The 13,469-nt window shown below is 40.6% G+C and overlaps 1 protein-coding gene across 1 annotated transcript in view; it reads right to left on the reverse strand.

Moving 5' to 3' along the window:
- The window catches only part of LOC124041869 (tenascin-R-like), a 150,868-nt gene that overhangs the window by 38,303 nt on the left and 99,096 nt on the right, over window positions 1-13,469 (reverse strand). The window contains 5 exon segments of the mRNA XM_046359955.1: window positions 1,947-2,210; window positions 4,316-4,405; window positions 5,301-5,486; window positions 7,147-7,416; window positions 9,357-9,507. Coding sequence (XP_046215911.1) covers window positions 1,947-2,210; window positions 4,316-4,405; window positions 5,301-5,486; window positions 7,147-7,416; window positions 9,357-9,507 — 961 coding nt within the window.

The raw sequence follows: 13,469 nt of genomic DNA on the forward strand, positions 1-13,469 counted from the left end.
GAGGGACAGGAAAGATTAATGGAGTGAACGCAAATAAACATTGATATCATTGGATGGGTCAATTTGATGAAGGACAGTTATGTGATTAACAACCTCATGTAATAGCTTATTAACATGAATTGTTGCATCAAAGCTTGACACTATCTAGTAGCTCGATTTGTAGTCACCTTCCCATAGTAGTTTCACATGACATGCAATGTCAAGCCTATTCTCTAGTACAGCAATAATCTCTACTTTTCAGCGACATAATTGCTTATTTAGGGATGTGAGAGCTTCACTGAAAAAGCTCACCTTTATCCAGTTTATTTGAAAATAAGCTGTTATTTATAGACTACTGTACATCATCTATTCATCTAATCGATTAATTTGGTGGATGCCAATTTGTCCTATTTTTCATGTACAAGTGTGTATTAAACGCATGTGTGAATTGGAAATGTGTTTTTGCATATCCCAACCCCCCCTGAGACACACTCGGAGAGTGGGGTCATGGCCAGGGTTAACCATTATCAAAGGCAACCCTGGAGCAATTAGGGTACCGATGCACCAAGTCTGGAACCAACAGGACCCTAAACAACCCCCAAGCTATAAGACTGCTACGTAAATACAGTAGTTAACCAATAGCTAAGTGGATTATATGACCCCTTTTGCACTAACTCACTAACTCTTTTGACTCATGACATACGCTGCTGTTACTGTATATTATCTATCCTGTTGCCTAGTCACTCTATCCATACCTATATGTACATGTCGATCTCAATAACCTCGCACCACTGCATTGACTCGGTACTGGTACCCTGTGTATATAGCCAAGTTATAGTTACTCTTTGTGTATTTATTCCTTGTGTTATTATTTTTTATAATGAAATGTTTTTTCTCTCTGCATTGTTGGGAAGGGTCCATTAGCATTTCACTGTTAGTCTACACCTGTTGTTTTACAAAGCATGTGATAAACACAATTGATTTAGTGCCTTGGTCAAGGGCACATCAACATGTTTATTTTACCTTGTCAGCTCAGGGATTCGAACTAACAACTTTTCGGGTTACTAGCTAAGCTACCTGCCGCTGAAACTGATACAGGTGCAGTTCCAGTCCAGTCTGCATCCTAAATGGAACTGATACAGGTGCAGTTCCAGTCCAGTCTGCATCCTAAATGGAGCTGCTACAGGTGCAGTTACAGTCCAAACGGCATCCTAAATGGCATAGGGCACTAATCTTGACCAGAGCCCAGTAGAATCCCTAGAAGGGGAAAATAACCTCTGACCTCTGACCATGGTTAACTCATGGGGTAAATGCAGTGGTGTGAAAACAGAACTACTTAAATCATTTTTTGGAGTATCTGTACTTTACTTTACTATTTATATTTTGGGCAACTTTTACTTTGACTTCACTACATTCCTAAAGAAAATAATGTTCTATTTTCCATGACACCCAGAAGCACTTGTTACATTTTGAATGCTTAACGGGACAGGAAAATGGTCCAATTCACACACTTATCAAGAGAACATCCCTGGTCATCCCTAATGCTTCTGATCTGGCAGACTTATTAAACACAAATGCATCTTTTATAAATTATGTCTGAGTGTTGGAGTGTGCCCCTGGCTATCCATACATTTTAAAAATAACAAAATGGTGCCATCTGTTTTTCTCAATATAAGCAATTTGAAATGATTTATAGTTTTACTTTTGATACTTAAGTATATTTAGAACCAAATACTTTTTGACTTTTACTCAAGTAGTATGTCACTGGGTGACTTCCACTTTTATTTCAGTAACTTTCTATTAAGGTATCTATACTTTTACTCAAGTATTACAATCGGGTACTTTTTCCACCACTGGGTAAATGCTATTGCTATGTTTAGACTACTTCCACCTCTGCTATTCATAATAGTAGAATGTAATGTCAGTTGTGTCAGTTACTTGGTCCTGGTACAGTACACTTCCAGTACCTGTGAAGCCATCGATGGTGGCTGCAGTGCTCTGCTGCCTTCCCCTCTGGGCAGCTACAGTGATGGTGTATTCTGTGCCTGGCTCCAGGTCATTGAGCGTGGTGGTGGTCACGTCCTTGGGGATGGTCACCTCCGTGGTCAGGCCAGATGAAGAGGTGTAGGTGACCATATAGTGGTCAATAGGCCCCTGGACCACCCCCCACAGCAGGGTGATGGTGTTGTCTGTAGACGCTGTCACAGTTAGGTCCATGGGGACATCTAGACCTGAAACGCACAGTAATGAGTAGTTCAAGTATAATCAACATATAGTGAACAGACCAATAAAACAATTTATATTTAAGATTCAATTCTTGATTGCCATACCAACCACAGTTGTAAAGAATTTGATTTAGTGCAGCTAATTAAAACAAAGACAAAAATACACATACAGTATACAGGTGCCTTCAGAAAGTATTCACACCTCTTGACTTATTCCACATTTTGTTATGTTACAGCCTGAATCTAAATTGGATTAAATTGAGATTTCTTGTCACTGGCCTACACATAACATCGAAGTGGAACTATCTTTTTCAATTTTTTTAAACAAATGAATAAAAAAATACAAGGTGAAATGTCTTGAGTCAATAAGTATTCAACCCCTTTGTTATGGAAAGCATAAATAAGTTCAGGAGTAAAAATAAGTAAAAACAAGTCACATAATACGTTGCATGGACTAAGAGCATTGGGTGAGAAACTAAAAGGTCGCTGGTTCGAATCCCTGAGCTAGCAAGTTGGAAAACTCTGCCATTCTGCCATTGAGCAAGTCAGTTAACCCCCAACAACAATGATTCAGAAAGGTTCGGTTAAATGCGGAAGAGACATTGCAATTGAATGTATTCAGTTGTGCTACTGACTAGGTATTCCCATTCCCTCTGTGTGCAATAATAGATTTTAACATGATTTTTGAATGACTACCTCATTGCTGAACCCCATAAAAACAATTATCTGTAAGGTCCCTCAGTCGAGCAGTGAATTTCAAACACAGATTCAACCACAAAGACCTGGGAGGTTTTCCAATGTCTCACAAAGGGCACCTATTGGTAGAAGGGTAAAAAGAGCAGGCATTGAATATCCCTTTGAGCATGGTGCAGATATTAATTACACTTTGGATGGTGTATTAATACACCCAGACACTACAAGATACAGGCATCCTTCCTAACTCAGTTGCCGGCGAGGGAGAAAAACACTCCATGATGGTGAATTTGGTGGATTTGAAACAGTTACAAAGTTTAATTGCTGTGATAGGATAAAACTGAGGATGGATCAATGACATTATAGTTACTCCACCAATACTAACCTAAATGAAACAGTAAAAAGAAGGAAGCCTGCAAAGAAGAAAACATTCCAAAACATGCATCATGTTTGAAATAAGGCACTAAATTAAAACTGCAAACAATGTATGTAGTAAAGAAATGAATTTGATGTCCTGGTTACAAAGCATTATGTTTGGGGCAAATCCAACACAACACATCACTGAGTACTACTCTTCATATTTTCAAGTATGGTGGTGGCTGCATCATGTCATGGGTATGTTTGTCATTGGCAAGGACTAGGGACTTTCTTAGGATAAAAATAAACTAAATGGAGCTAAGCACAGGCAAAATCATAGAGGAATGCCTGGTTAAGTCTGCTTTCCAACAGACACTGGGAGACCAATTGACCTTTCAGCAGGACAATAACCTAAAACAAAGGCACAAATATACACTGGTTGCTTACCAAGACAACATTGTATGTTCCTGAGTGGCCTAGTTACAGTTTTGACTTAAATCGGCTTAGAAATCTATGGTAAGACATGAAAATGGCTGTATAGCAATGCTCATCAACCAACTTGACAGATTGAAGAATTTTTCAAGAGTAATGTGCAAATATTGTACAATCCAGGTGTGCAAAGCTCTTAGAGACTTACCCAGAAAGACTCACAGCTGTAATGGCTGCCAAATGTGATTCTAAAATGTATTGACTCAGGGGTGTGAAAACATATGTAAATGAGATATTGCTGTATTTCATTTTCAATATATTTGCTAACATTTCTAAAAACATGTTTTCACTTTGCCATTATGATGTAAGGTGTGTAGATGGTTGAGACAATTCAGGTTGTATCACAACAAAATGTGGAATTAGTAAAGGGGTATGAATGCTTTCTGAAGGCACTGCAAATCGGTATTTTGACATGATTTTATTTCATGCTTCAATGAAATTCAAACAAACAAAACATGTAAGAAACAAAAGAGAACAGGGTGGTGAATTTCTATTTGCTGATACTGGTAGTTGTGATTTTCTGTGTCAGATCACTGATTTGCACAGATGAGCCAGGCGATTAACTCACTTACCAGTTCTGGCGTTCATTGTGGCAGGAAAACTCTGGTTGGTGCCAAGCATAGCCGATATGCCAATGCCATACTCTGTACCTGGCAACAAGTCTGTGAGAAGAGAGGAGAGGAGAGGAGAGGAGAGGAGAGGAGAGGAGAGGAGAGAGGAGAGGAGAGGAGAGGAGAGGAGAGGAGAGGAGAGGAGAGGAGAGGAGAGGAGAGGAGAGGAGAGGAGAGGAGAGGAGAGGAGAGGAGAGGAGAGGAGAGGAGAGGAGAGGAGAGAAAAGGAGAGGAGAGGAGAGGATAGGATGAGAATGAGAATGAGAATGAGAATGAGAATGAGAATGAGAATGAGAATATGACAGATTGACAACGACAGAGACAAAACATAGACAATACCTCAACAACTATTGATTTGAATGTGTATATGAATAGAAAACCATAAACACAAGCTGGTTGTGTGAATGAATACCTCCATACAATACCCCGGCAGACAATACAGTATGATGATATTAAAGAGGAAAAATGAGCAGGCAGATGGAGCCTTTCAGAACTGCCTATTAAAAACTGCATTAATAATGATGGGCTTGCAACAAACCATGTCTATCTATATGTTTTCTTTCAAATTCTGCTAACCTTTTTCCAAAAGCATAATTAATCAGAGACATTCGATATTACAACAGTAAGCTTATCAGGTTACAGAAATGGAGAGAGGATAGCATTGATTGCTTTCATCCCGCACAGACAAGGCCTTCCCTTATTCTGATATGCCCTTTACCTAAGACAGACACCATACCATTTCCCACATATCTGAAAACTGTTCATGTTGGCAACTTGTTAATACTCTTTACTTAACATGTTTTAATAAAGTGTACGACGCTTGAATCTCACTCGGTCGTTCAACAGACATCCTTATCATACTACACAATGCCACTATAGTGAATCATGAGTAAGCAACATTTTGTCCTAAAAAAAGAGGTGTAACAAAAACTCAAATTATCCCCACTTGTGAGTGTGGTCTTGCTGGTGGGTCCATCGTTGAGTGGGACAATGACTTTTTCGTATTGGTCCCCTGCTAGGGTGCTGTAGACCACCTGGTACCCCTCTACCTCCGCCTCGCTGTTGTCCCACTCCAGCTCCAGGGTGGTGGAGAACTTGGACAGCACTCGCAAGTTCTTGGGCGCGTCGATCTCTGAGAGGAACACCAGAACTGACAATGTTGGGGCCACTGAGACCAATCATCAGAAGTGAGACATTGTTTCCACGTGCAGTTTCATAAGCAAGTCAGATCGTAAAAAGGATGATATGACCATAGAAATAAAATTACTAATGAATATTTATTTCTATGCCATTCTTTACTGTATTTGTAAGAGAAGACATTGTGAAAAGGTCAAGAGCCAAGAGTACAGTAGGTGCTACACTACTGTTCAAAAGTTTGGGGTCACTTAGAAATGTCCTTGTTTTTGAAAGAAAAACACATTTCTTGTCCATTAAAATAACATCAAATTGATCATAAATACAATGTAGACATTGTTAATGTTGTAGATGACTATTGTAGTTGGAAATGGCAGATTTTTACATAGGCGTACAGTGGCTCATTATCAGCAACCATCACCCCTGTGTTCCAATGGCACGTTGTGTTAGCTAATCCAAGTTTATCCTTTTACATGGATAATGGCCAGAAACAAAGGACTTTCTTCTGAAACTCGTCAGTACATTCTTATTCTGAGAGATGAAAGTTTTTCCATGCGAGAAATTGCCAAGAAACTGAAGATCTCGTACAACACTGCGTACTACTCCATTCACAGAACAGAGCAAACTGGCTCTAACCAGGATAGAAAAAGGAGTGGGAAACACCAGTCTCAACTTAAACAGTGAAGAGGCGACTCTGGGATGCAAAGTTCCTCTGTTCAGTGTCTGTGTTATTTTGCCCATCTTAATCTTTTTCTTTTTATTGGCCAGTCTGAGATATGGCTTTTTCTTTGCAACTCTGCCTAAAAGGCCAGCATCCCGGAGTCGCCACTTCGCTGATGATATTGAGACGGGTGTTTTGCCGGTACTATTTAATGAATCTGCCAGTTGAGGACTTGTGAGGCGTCTGTTTCTCAAACTAGACACTCTAAAATACTTGTCCTCTTGATCAGTTGTGCACCGGGGCTTCCCACTCCTCTTTCTATTCTGGTTATTGCCAGTTTGCGCTGTTCTGTGAAGGGAGTAGTACACGCCGTTGTACGAGATCTTCAGTTTCTTGGCAATTTCTCACATGGAATAGCCTTCATTTCTCAGAACAAGAATAGACTGATAAGTTTCAGAAGAAAGTCCTTTGTTTCGGGTAATTTTGAGCCTTTAATCAAACCCACAAATGCTGATGCTCCAGATACTCAACTCGTCTAAATAAGGCCAGTTGTATTGCTTCTTTAATCAGCACAACAGTTTTCAGTTGTGCTAACATAATTGCAAAAGGTTTTCTAGTGATCAATTAGCCTTTTAAAATGATAAACTTGGATTAGCTAACACAACGTGCCATTGGAACACAGGAGTGATGGTTGCTGATAATGGGCCTCTGTACGCCTATTCAGATATTCCACTTAAAATGGAATGTCAAGACTGTATTTCTGTTCAATTCAATGTTATTCTAATGGACAAAAAATGTGTTTTTCTTTCAAAAACAAGGACATTTCTAAATGACCCCAAACTTTTGAACGGTAGTGCATATTCGATGGATGTGTCTATAGTGATGGCTGTGTCTACAGTGCTGTATGTATTCACAAGAAAACATCTTATTCCATCAAACACAATAATGTGGAAGCAGCTGCTTGTACGGTACAGTCCTATTGTTGTACGGTCCTCACCGGTGCTGAATTCTGTGGAGATGGTTCCACTCTCATTGCCCTTGCGAACACCATGGATGGACACCTCATAGCGCGAGCCTGGCCTCAGCATCTGCAGGGAGTACTGGCTGAGGGTGGGCTGCAGACGGAAGGTGGTCTTGGGACTGTCCCCTCCTACCAGGCCATAACGCAGCACTATCTGGTCCATCTTGGCCTTGGGATTGGTCCACTCCACGAAGGCCACCGAGTCCGAGACATCACGCACTATCAGCTGTGATGGCCCATCAATCACTGTAGGGGACAGGAGAGGTAAATCTACATGACAAGGTTCATGATCTAATGTGATTCCAAAATCACACCCTATTCCCTATGTAGTGTGCTACTTTTAACACAGACACATAGGGTTCTATATCAGGGATAGGGTGCCATTTAAACATCTATACAGTTCACACTAATACTGCAAGAGGCACGTCCACCATGACTATTGTTGTACCAAGTAGCACCAGAAGGAATTAAAGCCATTGCTTTGCACATTTAGAAACATAAGCTTCAATAAAAAATAAGTTATACAAACAAGAGCAGTGTGTTAGTTTCTCTTTTCTTTGAAATGATCGTTTTGACCCGGTTTTGACCCCTGCCTGACTATGGACTACTTTTCCGCCTGCCTGAACATCCTGCCTGCCCTGACCTTGATTCTGCCTGCCCTTTGATACCTTTTGGACTCTGAACTGGTTTTGACCCTTTTCCAAGACCATTCTCTTGCCTTACCCTACTGGATGAATAAATATTGTAAGAATCCAACCATCTGCCTCCTGTGTCTCCGTCTCACCTTGTGTCATGATAGGCAGGGAATGCAGTTTAGTAATTGCTGACCATGTAAAACAAATCAAGAGACTTGGGGCATTACTAAAATAACTGTAAAAATAAACCCAATAATCAAATAGTTTCCATGGCAATTGTGTGGATTGTTAAATAATTTGATTACATCTGAGAAAAAAATGATGCTGTTGGTTATACAAGCATAAACAACTAAATGTTATTGGAGGTGGAGGAACATTTGCTGCAGTGTAGTTAGCTCGACTGAACAGTACACTACTTTTATAGCGTTGTCATTCTGTGAGGGACCAATGTCAAAGTGGTGCCCTCTGATTGGTCACGTTTCTCTCAGAGTGCTAATTGGCTGTCCTTGTAATTTACTAGTTTTTCACTGAGTCTGCAGGGAACATCTGCTGCTTCAAAAGGCCTTGTAACTAAGCTAAACCGCATCCATTTCTTCTGACCTGAAGATTAACACCTGAAACACCTACTGTAATTGACTGCTAAACTATTAATGTGATAAACCAGACAGAAAACCGTTTGCTGTGTTTTCTCGAAGATCACACGAGGGGTTTCAAGATTCTTGGCCAAGAATGAATTCCCTCATTCCCTCACCAGAAGTTTGGTATCTTTCTCTCTTTTTTTTCTTTCCTCAAAGAAGGATGGCTAAATCTTTACACCTATAAATAATTGAGTGACTTAAAATTTGTCTTTCTTTATCCAATAAGGTATCTGTGGGTGGACATGGTGAAAAATGTATGAAGGCTCATGAATTATGAATGCCTTAATTACAACCGACAGTGGGCCTGAGTTGGAAAATTAATGGTGTTTTCACTGCGGACACGTAATTTGAATTGTTATGGAAAAGTTCAATTGAATCTAATCCCACTGTCTGGAACTGTCAGTCTGAGGAATTCCCGGGTGAAGTTTACATTAAGTGCATAATTGCTGGCAGACCAAGTCATTCGTCAAGGTGACATTTCCCATTAGTCTCAGCCGTGTGATGCATGTAGTGTATGTGAGATGTGTATGTGTGAGTCCCCCACATCTTGAGTGGTCTTTTTCTGAGCTCCACTGATTAGCCTGAAGACTATCACATGGAAAGAGCAGGGTAGGGAACACATCCTGTGGAGACAACAGTGGCAAAGAGACTCATTTTCAGTGACATGGGGATAATACAGAAACAAAAGCTGCAGTAGGTATATGGAAACTGTGGACCAACTGCGGGAGTTAAGTCTGAAAACTGTGGGACTTCCTAATATGGATGCCATACACAAGACACCCACAGGTCTACGCCCTCAAAAACCTACCAGCAGGGCTATTTCAACAACCAAATGTTTATGGACATATTAGATAGATAGAAGTTTGTGAATTATGGTTTGGTGAGATTTGAGAAATCACAGAACCATACATACATGTGGTGACGGTGGCGGATACAGGCTGGCTGCGGCCTTGGTCCCTCAGAGCTACCAGGTTGACGGTGTACTCCTCCCCTGGCCTCAGGCCTGTCTGGTGGAACGAAGTGATGGTGCTGGGTAGCTGGGCTGTCATCCCTCCATCATTGTCCTGTCAGAGAACACAAACGGGCATAACGCTTTGGCTTCACTTGGGCTCCTCTTGTCATACAGTACATATGTATGTATGGTTTCCAAATGGAATCCTATTCCCTATATAGTGCACTACTTATCATAGGCTCTGGTCAAAAGTAGTGTGCTATAAAAGGAACAGGGTGCAATTTGGGACACACATTGTGTCTTCACTATAATATACATACACAGGTAAACAACCCCACCTGCTGCCCGTGCAGGAGTGATTTATGGTTACACCTGGGCTACTCCTGGACAGACGGTAGTGCAGGGGAAGGATCTGAACAAACCTCAACCCTCACTGCTCTGACGAGCACCAAGCTATGGCATCCATAAATATAATATTGTGACTGACTATGATAAATTCAGCTCGAGTTAGTTGTTCTTTTGGCAGTTAAGCTCGAGGTCTTGTTAAGAGTTCTGTGATAAGTTACATTGTAAAAAGGGTGATCCACATAATATTTGATTGAGAGGTTGATGATAGATAGATAGATAGATAGATAGATAGATAGATAGATAGATAGATAGATAGATAGATAGATAGATAGATAGATAGATAGATAGATAGATAGATAGATAGATAGATGATAGATTGATTGATTGATTGATTGATTGATTGATTGACTGAATGATTGATTGATTGACTGACTGACTGACTGACTGACTCCCTGACTGGATGATTGAAAAGTGAACAACCCTGATAAGTACATTGGTATGGTATATTGTGTAAACAACTGTGAATATGTAATATTGCCAGGCTACCTTGTCTCAGATAACTGCTGTTGGTGTAGTGTGGGTGAGCCCTCATCTCTCATTGCTTTTGGCACTGTGAACTCTTGTTTGTCACTAGTCACTGCTTTTCTGCTCACATCCATTACGATATTGTCAAGTTTCAGGGCGCTTTGGATTAAACCCACAGAGGTTGAGACTCTGACTTCTAATATGATTTCCCAAGTGTTGACGTTGAGCTTGAACCCCTCAAACCCTTATGGGGAAGGAGATAGATAGCAGACAGTCTCAAAGACAGAATCACACCAAATGATGTAGATTGAAGTGCACTGTGACCCAACTACTCCCATGCCATTTGGTATTCATAGCCTGTCACCTCCAAAAAAGCTTTCCAAGTTAATGTCCATGGCATTTATGCTTTTCATCTAAAAGCCCCAGGCTTAAAGTCTTTGAGCCCAGCCAAACTTCTATCCTTCCTAGCCGGGAACACCTAAATGAGAAAGCCAATTATGGAGAGAGGTACTGAGGGTTAGAGTACCTTGTGTTTATAGAGGGAATTAAAGGGAAAGCTCTCCTAACTTTGAACCTGTAGCTATTATGGTTATGAGTTTGAAGACGGCTCCTGCTTGCTGATCCACCTAATCGTCAATAAGCCTTGGGCAATCCATCATCTAATTTGACAGAGACTTTAAGTTGAACGGTGAGAAATCAATCCCCCTCCCAAAATGTTCCACTTTTTTCAACAATCCGAGAGTCAAATTCTAGCCAAGGATGGGCATATCAAAAGTGCATGTTAAATTTGGTTTGGCAATATAATGTTGGTATTTAAAAAAAAGCTTCCTGAGATAGAACTCACCTGAGCTGACAAAGACAGGTTTTATTGTACAGTTTGTTGTTGTTTTTGTATTTGTTGCTCGTCAGCATACTGCCGTGTACAGAGTTACGTTGCTCTTCAGCATACTGCCGTGTACAGAGTTACGTTGCTCTTCAGCATACAGCCGTGTACAGAGTTACGTTGCTCTTCAGCATACAGCCGTGTACAGAGTTACGTTGCTCTTCAGCATACTGCCGTGTACAGAGTTACGTTGCTCTTCAGCATACTGCCGTGTACAGAGTTACGTTGCTCTTCAGCATACTGCCGTGTACAGAGTTACGTTGCTCTTCAGCATACTGCCGTGTACAGAGTTACGTTGCTCTTCAGCATACTGCCGTGTACAGAGTTACGTTGCTCTTCAGCATACTGTCGTGTACAGAGTTACGTTGCTCTTCCCAGAACATCGCCAACCATGTTCTGAATGTTTTGAAGCCAGAGTGACTGAATGTTTTCATCTCCATGGGGAAGCTGCATATGTACACTACCTTTCAAAAGTTTGGGGTCAATTAGAAATGTCCTTGTTTTTGAAAGAAAAGCACATTTGTTGGCCATTAAAATAACATCAAATTGATCAGACAGACAGTGTAGACATTGTTAATGTTGTAAATGACTATTGTAGCTGGAAACGGCAGATTATTTTATGGAATATTTATTTTATTTTTATTTAGTTTATTTTATTTTTATAGGGACAGTGCACATTAATCAACGTTTCAGTCCCCAGCCGGCTAATTTTCAACCGGTCCCTGGGCAGGTTATTAAAAACAATTACAATATAGACAATAGCACCATAGACATAGCAACATAGGACAAGCAAGACATAGCATACAGACAGAGCAACATAGAACAAAAAGCAGCAAGACAAAATTCATAAAAGCAACAAAGTGTTTCCACACCTCACAAGCTACAGACAACAGACAACATGGAAAGCGGCAACACACAGCTAGGGACCATGTTCACAAATCTGATTGACCTTTAGCCATGTCTTCAAGCATTTTGTGAAAGTGTGATATGTGGTGCAGTTATGTGTGTCTGATGGCAGTGTATTCCAGACATGGGAAGCTCTCACAGAGAATGCAGATTTACTAAAGGTGCTTTTCCTTAGGGGAACTATACAGTCACCTCTCATGGCAGACCTTGTGGATCTGCTGCCATATGTCTGGGTTTTCTGTTTAACAAAAATATTGAGTGGAGGGGGAGCCAGGCCATTAAGGATCTTGAATACAAGACATGCGTCGGTGTATTGCACAAGACTTTCCCAACTCAAGAGCTCATGTTTTCTAAGGATGTGACAATGATGATGGCTATTGGGCTTCCTATCAAGCATTTTGAGAGCCTGTTTGTAGACAGACTGAATAGGTTTTAATGTTGTACAGCAAGCTTGGGCACAACTAGTCAAGCAGTATGTTAAGTGGGGGAGTATCATAGATTTGAAGTACAGTTTTGCTACCTCTGTAGTCAAACAATTTTGTATAAATCGGAAATTAGCTAGATTGAATTTAGTTATTTGAATTACCTTTTTCACATGCTTTTTAAAAGAGAGGTTGGAATCAAGTATGATGCCAAGGTACTTACAATCGGATACCACCTGGAGCTTCTATATGTACTGTACAGAGGCCCATTATCAGCAACCATTGCTCCTATGTTCCAATGGCATGTTGTGTTAGCTAATTCAAGTTGTATAAGTTTTATAATTGATCATTAGAAAACCCTTTTGCAATTAGGTTAGTACAGCTGAAAACTGTTGTCCTGATTAAAGAAGCAATAAAACTGGCCTTCTTTAGACGAGTTGAGTATCTGGAGCATCAGTATTTGTGGATTTGATTACAGGTTCAAAATGGCTAGAAAACAAAGACCTTTCCTCCGAAACCCATCAGTCTATTCTTGTTCTGAGAAATGAAGGCTATTCCATCCGAGAAATTGCCAAGAAACGGAAGATCTCATACAACACTGTGTACTACTCCCTTCACAGAACAGCTCTAACCAGTAACTGGCTCCAACCAGTAATTTTGTATACATTTATAAAAATTCTGAGGGGAATCTGGTAAGATGCAGGAAAAGTTGGCTGAATTCCGGTAGACAGAAATGGCCCGATATACTTGGGCCTATTCTGGGCAGTCATTCATTTTGATTACGGCCGAGTCCGACACCCGATTCCGGGCCGATTCAATCATTTCCTGCCACCCGGAAGAAGGCCGCTTCTGGGCCGATTCCTCATTGCTATCTGGGTACACGCACACACACTGGAATACATTTCTGAGTGACAGAGTGAGGACTTTGCATTGTAACATTTTTTGTGGGGGTAAAATGCTTGGAATGTAAAATAGCATTATTAACCAGTT

Source organism: Oncorhynchus gorbuscha, linkage group LG08, assembly GCF_021184085.1.
Source record: "Oncorhynchus gorbuscha isolate QuinsamMale2020 ecotype Even-year linkage group LG08, OgorEven_v1.0, whole genome shotgun sequence".
Taxonomy (NCBI): domain Eukaryota; kingdom Metazoa; phylum Chordata; class Actinopteri; order Salmoniformes; family Salmonidae; genus Oncorhynchus; species Oncorhynchus gorbuscha.